Raw genomic sequence first — 12,257 nt, 5'->3', positions numbered from 1 at the left:
ATTGAATATTATAGTTATTTATATATTATATTCAATTTATATTCTTGAAATTACAATTTATGTTGTATTTGTATATATGTATTTGCACCTAAATTAAAGGATAATTTTTATATAGAATATATGTTTTGTTGTATTTTAACTTGATTCATTTTGTATAAATAAATAAATTGTTTTAAAAAAAGATTAATTTAAAATAATAAGTTTCGGCTTGTCACTGTAAATATATATTTATATGACTATATATTTATATAACTATGTATCTATATGGCTATGTAACTATATATTTATCTGTAACTATATAATAATATATATATTTTTGTATATTTAATCAATAGTGACATATAAACCACCAACTGAATAATTTGTATTTAATCTCAGTTGGATTTGAATGTTTTATTAATGTCTATGCATACATTTTCCAGCTTATATTTTTAATGATTGTTTTGATTTCGTGTTATTGTATTATGAATAAGATTACCTCTCATAAAAATCAATAAACTAAATAATAAAAGGGATATTGATTGATGAGGTAAGTTGGTCTGATTCATAGAAGGATGTCCTAGCACTATTGATTTAAAAGACAAGGGAAGTAGAATAAAGCTAAACAAATTATCATGTACTTATCAGAGCTCTCATTCAGTGTTGGGACTGCATCATGTTAACATCATATGCTTCTCCAGGTATCTGTGTTTATCAGTTGATATTTACTATAAACTATACATATATTTTTATAATATAACAATAACAACATATATGAATATATTAATTTAAAATAGTGTATTAAACAACCAAATAAATAGTAGTTTTACAAGCCAATTAATTAATTTACTAAATGTTATATTTTTTATTAATTCATAAAATGAATAAGACCCTTTGAAATTTGTTTTAATGGTTTTATACTCATTTATGTAGCTTCAATGAGTTTTAAAGATAGCTTTTACATTAACTGAATAATCTTTCATAAAATTTTCTTATTTTCTTGTAACAATTAGTTTATAATATTTTTTTAGTTCGTTTAACAAAGCTGTTTGACCAACAGTTTCAGCCTTATATAACAACTCCATGCAGAGAGATAGGTAAAAATGTTTTTAAACACGGATTAACAACACGATAAAAGAATATAAACTTAATGATATGAACATTTATATAACATATAAACATTTTCCTTTAAAATATGATGTAGTTAACGTAAGAATTTACTTTAAAATGTAGATGTAAGCAATTTTAAAATGGGCATCAGGTTCTAAACATTGTCCGTAGGAAAGTTAATCTAAAAGGGGATTAGTTATTTATTTATTGGACTGATAAAAAATACTATAATTAATAAAAGCCCATTTGAAAAAATATTTTTAAATGGCCATTATGAAGAAGAAATTAGTAAACATTGTTTGAATTTTATGTGAGATATATTTTCAAATAATTACAAACCAAATGGAAATAACTTATTTTTATTTATTGCTCTGGTTCAAGAAGAAAGTTATTGTTTTATGATATTTTCCTAAGAAAGATAAGGACTTTTTTTCAGAATTATTTTTAATCTTCTAAAAAAGTCAATTTTGCCTTTAATTCATATTGTAAACCTAACTGAAATTAATGGGTTTTGGCTAAATTTTGAAATAATTCATTAATTAATAGTGAAATTTATGAAAAATTAACTGATTCATGCAAATTACAAAAACTGTAAATATAGTTTGAATCTGCAGATGAGAGTAAATAGCTTCAAAATGGAGTTAATTTAATCATAACAAAATATAAAGGAAATACTTATTAATTATTAAAAATAAAAATTTAGGATAGTTTTAATGTTATAAAAAAAAATCTCTATGTTAAAAGAATAAATGTAGTTTTTTATTCTGAAATATATTCTTCTTCTCAGAGAAGTTTTAGAATAGTGTTCTCTCATATTTATATTATTTTAATAATACTAGACTACCAACCTGAATATTTGTTTAAAATTATATTAATATTTCATCTATAATAGGCTCTTGGAATGGAATTCTGAATCAGATCTTTAAAATTGTTTGGATATAAAGAAAAAAAATTATACATAATCACTGTGAATAACTAGGTAAGTTAAATTTTGTTATTACTTTTGAAAATTTTATATTTGATAAAGTAATATCCCTGCATCTATCATAGCACATCTAACAACAAAAATTAATTTAATTTTGAATGAGATGTATTCTAAAGAGAGTTTCTTGGACTGGGCTAATTTTCTCAATTGATGTTCTCCTACAGACTACCCCTAAGCTAGTAGGACTTTCAAAAACTAACTCCAACCTATGGTGCAAATCACAGAATGCATCAAAGACAAAATTAACAAAATTTGGTAGATTTACCATTATTAAAACATAGCAACAAATTGAAGTACTTTTAAAATTCAATGGCTGAAAAGAAATTTTTTCATCATTCCAACCACTTCACAGAATAATATTTACATTTTACAGATATTCTAATGTACTGATTAAGTAATCTCCGGAGCATTAATGGAATATAAGTAGTACATCTACTAAATAAACTTAACCCCAATAAATCATTAAAAATAACGAATATCTAAGATTTTATAAATTATAAATCCACTAAAAATTTTTATTTCATTTTTGTTAATATTTATATTATTAATTGTATTTTTGATCTGGAGCTATCATGAGATTTGTAAAAAAATTATAAAAGGTGAAGTATAACTATTATATAATTAGTTATATATAATATACCTTTTATAGATTGGTGTGGAATGATAAGAGTAGACTGATCAGTAGTAACTGTATCATCTTGATAGACGTATTGCTCATTTCTTTTTCATAATAAATTTATTTTTTGAGCCTTTAGTCATAAATTGTAAAGGAAAAAAATATATAGATTGTTCCCGGTTCTATTTGGCGTGGAATGGATGGAGTACAGTGAAAATGAATATTCACTGTAACCTTTAAATTGGTCACTTAAACCAAATTTTTTTTCATAAAAAATATATATTTTTGGAATACAGATATAAATTGTTGAGGACAATATGTAATTGATAATTTTATGAATTAAAAAAATATAGTTACATATTTAATACATATATCAGGAATATTTATTTTATTTTTTAAATAAGAAAAAGTAAAAATACACTTATATGAGATATTATTTTTTTGATCTAATAAATAATTTAATAAAATCTTCTTTTCAATCTAAATTGAATAGTCTGTATCATTTCATATTAAAAAAAAGAAGAAACTATTTATTTCGATAGTTTCCTCATGATTATGAAAAAAAAAAAAAACTATATCATTATATAAAACAATTCTTTTTTTTTTCTTTCTTTCTAAATAAATTTTTCAGTGGTGTCTGAACATATTTTTTCATAATAACAACTTTCATTTATTGATGTTTAACATTCAATAGATTGCATTAATTTTCATAAATACATTTTTTCTCTCATTATATTGAGGCATTAGGAGTTCTTTTATCAATATCCAAGGCAACTGATATCTGTAAACAAAGACACTCAGAATCAGTTCTATCTCTCATTCAGCTTAGCACAGAAGTAAGTGTTTATCTGCTATTTTATGATTAATTATTTTCATTGTATTTTTGTTTTTGATTAATATAAATTTATAATAGTATATAAGTTATTAACAATAAATTTGTTCAAGATATGATTTAAAAATAAAAATAAATAAATCATAACAGAAAAGTATCTTATTATTCATATTAATATCATTAAAAAGTGTGGTGTATATTAAATGTGATTTTATTTATCTATAACAATTTCAGTATATATATATTTATTTGAATTATTGCATGAATATGGGACAGTGGTCCCGAAACGTTGTAAAATGTCAGGAATAAATAAATAATAATTTATTTCAAATGATGGAAGTGATTAACCTCAAAAATTTTTAAAAGAATTGAATTATTTTTTTTTTTTTAATAAAAACTAAATTGTATTTGTTTTAACAGTAATCAAAATATGTTACTTTTCATAATACATAATAGTAAAAATTAACGATAATATTAATAACAATCAACAATAATATATAATAGTAACAATCAATTTGTACAAGATATGATTTTAAAATAAAAATAAATAAATCATAAAATAAAAGTATCTTATTATTCATATTGATATTATTAAAAAGTGTCGTGTATATTAAATATGATTTTATTTATCCATAACAGTTCCGTTATATATTTTTTCTTATTGAAATTAAGGTTTTTTGTTTTTTTTAATTAAACACTTTTCACAGTGATCAAAATATTTCACTTTTCAAAGAAAAACTAGCAATTAAAATTATGTCAACTTTAGATTTGTTTCTAATTACTAAAAGTAAAATCAACTAAATTTTATATTGTAAGACTAGCAATAACAAAAACCAATCAAATGACTAAAATGAAATAGCAAGGAAATACTTGTTTGTTTATTTCTAAATTTATATTATTTAGAATTTTAATTATCGTTTAAACAAAAAATAATAGTCGCCCAATTCTATATAAATTAGAACTTAATAATGAATGCTGTCATTGTTACTAAAGAGAACCTTCTTCCAGCATTTTAATATGTTTTGTATTTCAAACAACTTAAACATAATTTCACAATGGTTCTTGTCATTTTGAGAATGTGGGAAAAGTGAAAAAAAAAATCAATTGTTTTTATTGTGAACAATTGCAATCTATTTCATTTAGGACAATAAGTGGTACTGACAGATAAAGGAGTTCATTCATACGATTTTTTTAAAAATATATAAATGAATAAAACATGAAGAAAATAAATAAATTAATCAAAATTCATTGAAGCATTGATGTGGAAATTAGTATGGCATAAATTTTTATTACCAATTAAAACAATTTGTTATCACATACCGATCACGTCATTTTTAAGAACAAAACTATTTATTATAGTTAAGTTTTGATATTTCAGCAGAAAAAGAATATATTTATCATTCATTAAGAACCAGAGTTTGTGCATCTAATGCTGTGTAAACATCATCTTATGTAAATACTCCTAAATACAAAAGCTTTTGTCTAATAATCAGAATTATTTAGTAAATTAAATTTTAAATATAAATAATTAGTTATAATCCAACAACTGAAATTTCAAATTTATAGTTAAGTTTTGATATTTCAGCAGAAAAATAATGTATTTATCATTGATGAAGAAACAGAGTTTGTGCATCTAATGCTGTGTAAACATTAACTTAAGTAAATACTCCTAAATACAAAAGTTTTTTTCTTATAATCAGAATTATTCAGTAAATTAAATTTTAAATATAAATAATAGTTGTAATCCAACAACTGAAATTTCAAAGGGTTTTATTTTTTAAAACTTTATTATATTTATTTTCAAGAATCCATTTACATCCTTTACCCATTTCTTTATTATTTTAACATCTTAACAATGTTTCAGGCTCCTTTAGCCATTATCAAGTTATAAAAATAAAAATATTTACAATCAACACTTTTAAAATTAACAAACAGTTACAATCAACGAAATTTATATTACAATTTTATTTTAAAAAATTGTTTAGACATTTACATACAAAAAATTCAATATTTATTTATATACATTAATTTCACTAATTTATAACCATTAACAAATCAAGATTGAGGCAAAATGTCTTAGTTAGTGTTCTTATTTTTTTCCTTTATCATTGAACTTGATAATGGGCCGAGGAACCTAAAATATTGTTCATATGTTAAAAGAATAAAGAAGTGGATAAAGGATGTAAATAGATTCCTGAAGAGAATTATGATTAAGTTTTAAATTAAATGTTTAGAACATAATTTAACTATAGATATGATTTATTTGATTAATACTAATATATTTTAGTTTAATTTATTATGAAATAAAGATTTACTTAAGATATATAATTATTTTTCATTTACTTACTTTTTGTGTTATATACGTATATTTTTATTAATATAACTTTATTTTAAACATAGTTCATTTTTAGGTTTATTGGTGGCATATTTGACAACCAATTTTTTTAAAATTTTATATTTGATGAGTTCCACACCTACTACAATCTAGCTTAATTTGAGACAGTTTTATAGTACCAGCTTTGGGACAGTTTGCATGACAACTCCAGTAGAGAAAGCTGATGTAATAAATCTCAAATGATAAATAAATAAATGTAATATGATAAATAAATGAATATTTTTTTTTTATGAATCGATTGATAAATAAATAAATCTCGAATGATAAATCTTTATTTAATAATACGTTAAACTAAATTATGTTTTAAACGTTTAATTTAATAAACATTCTTGATTATAAGACAAAAACTTTTGAAATTAGGAATATTTACACAAGCTGATGTTTAACTAAGCCCAGCCTTCAGTAAGATCTTTGGAATGTGTCCAATTAAAAATAAAATAAAAAAGTTTTTTTTCTACATTAGCCAAAGCAAAGCAACAAAATGTATTTTAAAAAATAATAGATAACTAAAAGTGTAAATAATATATAATACAAAAGTGCTTAATCATGATTAGGTACCTATTGTGAGAAACTATTTATCAATACATAATTTTTAATTAGTATTATACTAAGATGAAATAAATAGAGACTGTAGTTTAGTGAATTTTTTTAAAACTTTTTCTTTTTATAATATTTCTTTATTAATTTTATATATATATATATATATAACTTTAAATATAAGAAGATGGTCAGGGTTGCAGTCAAAAAAGATAAATAGTTTTTAACTATAATAACTATTTGTTATTAACTATTATTTGTTAAAAACTATTTGTTCTTTTTTGACCGCAACCTAGACCAACTTTATTAATTTTATTTGATAACTCAAGATTTATTACATTACTCAATTACTTATTGCATCTAAATCAACAAAACTGTGTTTTTTAAAAATATTTTTAGAAAGAAAGAATTATATTCCACTCATTATTTTTATATTTCTTTTGTTATGTTAAATAATTATGGTAAATTATTCAAAAAATTTCATTCGAAAAGTAAATAAATTAATTTTTTCTTTCATGACTTAATTTTTTATTTATGATATCTTCATTTATGGTACTAAATAATACATTTGTATTAATTAAACTGTAGACATCCACAAAATAATGGAGCCACCATCCAAAATTCTTTGTTTAACTTTCTTAAGCTGGGATATTGATGACTAATATATATAAACTAACTGTTCGTAATACTTCTATTTCATAGGAATTTATAATGTAATGTATTATTGGAACTGATAATTTATAGTTGGAATTTAACAGAATTTCCTTTCAGAAATGGGATTTCTCGACGACATGATGTGTTGTGAATATCTCATACCAATGACCTTAATTATAGTAATTGGGCTACCGCTGGTCCCAAACAAGAAATTACGATACTACACATGTTATATTTGTTATATATCAGTAACGTCACTGATATGTACAATGCTTTTACCGATGGTTCTCCTGCGGCCAAGGGATATTGTCAATTTGAAGTAAGTGTGTAAGTATAATTTTTATGCTATATGTAGCCTTGTAAAGTTTATTAATTAAAGAATTTATTAAACATATTTTCAATTTTAACTTGGGTTATTCATTCAGTCTTTTTCTGAAAATATTTCAAGAAAATTTTCTAAATTAACTTAGCACATAGTTGTACATGACGGGATGTAGTTAATTATGTTATTACTTTTTGTTATTAAATTATTTAGATAACATTATTTGCTAATTAGTTGTATTTGAAGCCATTGCAGCTGAACATGTTAAGGCATCACCTTAGCATCCTCACATTTTTTTTTAATCTAGCCTAGGCATGTTGAAATTTATTATGGGTTGGATCCAGAGGGTGAATCTTAAGTTACCAATTATAGAACATCTTAGTTACCAATAAGCTAAAATTGGTACATTGCTGCACCAATCTTAGGTTAAAAAAAATTTCAAGGCACAATTATCCTTAGAACATTTGAACATATAGGCAAAGAAGAAAAAAAAAACAAAGCAAAGTAAATGCTGGAATGCACTTTATATTTCCTATTTTTATTTTAATCTGGGTCGTCCATAGCTCAGATGGTTTGGCCTAGGTCAATCGTTTTAAGATCTGCGGGTGGCACCTGTTCGAATCCGGCCTGGGAGCATTGACCTTTATCATTAAACAGCGGTTCCACAAAAAGAAAAACTTGATCCCCATCATGGTTAGAATAGGTTGGTCACCAATAGATAACTAGGCAAACGTCACCTTCACTAAGGATTGCTTTAAAAAAAAAAATTAATTTTTTCCTTTTCTTTATTTTTTTGTAATATTTTGAGAAAGGGCTATCCACTGACAGGACCCCTGGCATACACTTGGGCACCCCATGGTTCCCTTGCACCCAATTTTAATACAAAAAACCCTACAATATTTATCGTTAGTCTCTATTTAATAATGGTGGCCTTCATGAAAACCACTTGTTTGTCAACTTCTTGTTTATTTTATTTTTTAAACTGTTACCTTCTTTCTAAATTTGTAATTTATGGAATACTACAATGATGGTGTGTGTTCCCCATATTATTAAAATATACATAGACTCATCTCTAAAAGACTGGATGAGAAAATGGATATTCAGATAAAGAGAAAAAATTATATCATGTAACGGTAACAGTACAAAATTAGGAAGATGTCCTTTACCTATTCAGACAAATAGTTGAGTAATAGAAAGGAGGTTTTAAATAGATTAAATAAAAATAAATAAAAGGTTCCATAAAGGGACGCGAGGACTGTGGGGTTGGGGCGTAGGTCCCAGAGCGTACGGTCCAGAACGTTGTGGATTTGATTCCCACTTGGGGTAGTTAATATTTATTTTTTGACAAAAAAAATGAATCTTGATAGTATAAGAATAAAAGTCAGTTATCTCACCCCAATTTTTGATTACTTTAATGAAAACTATGTATAATTAATAGTCAAAATTTATGAGTCTGCCAAGTATAGGTAGGGGAATAAAAAATTATTTAAGGTTTCAAAACCTTAAAAAAATATTAATTTTTCATTCGGAACTCTATATCTTAAAAACTGCCAACAACACTAGAAAATCTAACAGAACATTATTTAAGGAAGAGTAAATTTTCTGAAATATTATCCCTAAAAGAGCTATTTACGTCCAATAGAACTCAAGATATAGCTTTTTAAAAAGCAAATTTTCTTAAATATCTACTGAAAGATTAGTAGTTAGTTAACTTATTTTGAGAAATCTATATCTCAGCAACTATGTGATGTACAGATGTCTATTAGCACTCAAATTAAAGCTAGTTTAATGGACTATAAAGTAGTTTATGACCTTTATCTTCCTAGGAACAGTATCTTTCATGATATTTGCTAAAATAAATTGATTTATAGTTGTTCAGACAATAAGTTTGATTTATGAAAAACTTCATTTCAGAAAGCATTGGACGTACAGATGTTGGCCAGCGCTCAAATTAAAGCTAGTTAAATTTACTACAAACTAGTTAATTACATTTATCTTTGTAGGAGTAGTAGTTTTTATGATATTTGACGAAATAAACTCACAGAATGTTAATTTCCAGTTGTTCGTATAAAATGTTGGATTTTTGAAAAAATATATCTCTAGATCCATAAGACGCACATATGTCTGCCAACACTCAAAATAAAGGAAATTTAACTTGCTATAAAGTAGTTTATGACACTTATCTTCGTAGGGGTAGTAGTTTTTATGATATTCACATATGAATATAAATTTGGCAAATGAAAATTTGTCCGAACAACTATAAATCAATTTATTTTAGCAAATTTCATGTAAACTATTACTCCTACGCAGATAAACATCATAAACTACTTTATAGATAATTAAACAAGCTTTAATTTGAGTGCTGATAGACATCTGTACGTCAAATGGTTTTTGAGATATAATTTTTTCAAAATAAATTCACTAAGAACTGATCTTTCAGTACGTCCCATACAACATTTTTATGAAATGTTTTTAAAAAGCTACATCTCGAAAACTATTTAACGTAAATAACTCTATTAGGGCTCATATTTTAGCAAATTTACTCTTCTTTAAATGATGTTCTATTAGGTTTTCTAGTGTTGTTGATAGTTTCAAAGATATAGAGCTCCGAATGAAAAAATAATGTTTTTTTAAATTTTTGATACAGCCGCCATTTTTTATTCCCCCTACCTATACTTGGCAGACTCATCAGTTTTAATTAGTAATTATACATAGTTTTCATTAAAGTAATCATAAATTGGGGTGAGATAACTGCCTTTTTTCCTATCTTGGGCTCTTGTACTATGACACTCCCACCTTGGTTAGTACGCGGAGGTAACTCAGGTAACAACCAGGGGTTGGCAAAAAGAACTACAAGGCCCGCTTGTATCATTAATTGTTAATGATAACTTCAAATAACTAGAAAAACTACCGTATCAATAATCTTTGATTTGCTATTGGATGTATCCATTAATAATGTTTGCCTCGTGTAGTTCTTGCTAGAGCCGAAAAAGCGATCTCACTAAATCCTTGAATTACAATGAATAGCTACCCAGGAATTTAGTACTCGTTTACATATAATTCAATGTGTAACCATAATATGAGTAATTATTGCTTCACATAGTTTTGACATGTTGTGTCTACGAATATTGTAAATAAACCTAGTTGAAATTATAACATTTATTAGAAACCTTAACTATTTCAAATTTATATTGTATTTTATTTTATTTTTTCAATAAACATTAAATTTTAATAAAAAACAGAGAAAAGGAATACAGTAAATGAAATTGGGAAGAGAATAAGGGAAATCAATTTTAATTTACTTTCTTTCTTGTTTAATTTTAAATAACTTCGAATTCCTCTCGTATCCAATCATTACAATCCAAAATCCTTCCTAAAATCCTCAATGCTCCTTATTTTGTTACTAATAAAACCATCCATAAATACCTAAATGTTCCTTATGTAACCGATCTAGCCCGAACCCGATATTATTCGTTCCATGATAAACTCCCTAACCACCCAAACCCACTCGTTTCTAACCTTGCTTCCTCTTCCATCCCCGGCAATCCTCCGAGGCGCCTGAAAAGAAGATGGCCTCGTGACCTTATATTGTAAACTGTTTTTAGAGTTCTACTACTGGGTAGTTTCTCTACATCCTGTATCATATCATTATGTCATTATGATCAAATTTACTGGTTGTATTTTTTTTTATACAGTTGTAAATATCAATAAATAAATAAAATAAAAAAAAAATTAAATAACTAAACAAACATATTTAAAATTAAATAAAGGAAAAAACTTCTTAAATTTTCCATTAGGTTACAAAGGTTTATTAGTAATTTTTCATTCTTTTATTTTCCTAAAAACTTTTAACGGTGGAATTTGATATCCCTCATTTGTTTTCATATTAAACCATTACAAGAATGACGACTTGAGCTGAGGATCTGGGGAAAGAATGTATGACATAATAGAACTCGGAGATGGCTATAATATTAGATTGATAGATTTCTAATATTTCAATATCATCCAATCTTAAAATAATTGTTTCAGTATTTCATCATGTTTTCTTACTAGTTTTGTTAACGTAAGCTGACATTTTATTGATAAGATCATTAACAAAAGCATTAGGTTAATTAAAATTTTGAGAAAATTATTATGATTATTGACTTGTTCCCGCCACCAAATACCAAATAAAAATATTATTCGGAGCTCTATATCTTTGAAACTATCAACAACACTAGAAAACCTAATAGAACATCTTTTAACCCGTCATCAGTCTCTGGACCGATTTTAACACGGATGGCCGCGCATGAGACTTTTTCTCACATTTCTTATTTAGAGCTCTTGAATAAATTTTTTAAAATAGAAAATTTTGATTTAGATTAGGTTTATTTAAGCATAAAAAAAGTATTAAAAAATTTATTTTCATACAAGAGCAAACTAGTTTTAAAAATTCAAAAAAACAAACATAATTATAAAATAGGAATAAACATAATATAATATTTTAGACTGACAAAGTTATTAACAGAATAAATTTTTTTTTTTATTTTATTTATTTATTGATATTTACAACTGTATAAAAAAATACAACCAGTAAATTTGATCATAATGACATAATGATATAATGATATGATACAGGATGCACAGAAACTACCCAGTAGTAGAACTCTAAAAACAGTTTACAATATAAGGTCACTCATCTTTTCAGGGGCCTCGGAGGATTGCCAGGAATGGAAGAGGAAGCAAGGTTAGAAACTAGTGGGTTTGGGTAGTTAGGGAGTTTATTATGGAAGGAATAATATCGGGTTCGGGCTAGATCGGTTACATAAGGAACATTTAGGTCTTTAT

General features: G+C 25.1%; 1 protein-coding gene across 4 annotated transcripts in view; it reads left to right on the top strand.

Moving 5' to 3' along the window:
* Positions 1-551: 551 nt before the first annotated feature.
* The window catches only part of LOC106683706 (1-acyl-sn-glycerol-3-phosphate acyltransferase beta), a 54,645-nt gene continuing 42,939 nt past the window's right edge, over positions 552-12,257 (top strand). The window contains exons 1-3 of one of the 4 annotated variants that reach the window (XM_014425345.3): positions 552-680; positions 1,982-2,068; positions 7,226-7,427. In XM_014425345.3, the coding sequence (XP_014280831.1) occupies positions 7,228-7,427 (200 nt within the window). In that variant the 5' untranslated portion in view covers positions 552-680; positions 1,982-2,068; positions 7,226-7,227. Of the gene's footprint in view, positions 681-1,981; positions 2,069-3,399; positions 3,527-7,225; positions 7,436-12,257 lie in introns of those variants that run through there. The other 3 variants (XM_014425344.3, XM_014425346.3, XM_014425347.3) reach the window with 3 other exon arrangements.

Source organism: Halyomorpha halys, unplaced genomic scaffold, assembly GCF_000696795.3.
Source record: "Halyomorpha halys isolate HHAL.00 unplaced genomic scaffold, Hhal_1.1 Scaffold506.1, whole genome shotgun sequence".
Classification (NCBI taxonomy): domain Eukaryota; kingdom Metazoa; phylum Arthropoda; class Insecta; order Hemiptera; family Pentatomidae; genus Halyomorpha; species Halyomorpha halys.
This window is presented reverse-complemented; position numbering and strand designations above follow the sequence as displayed.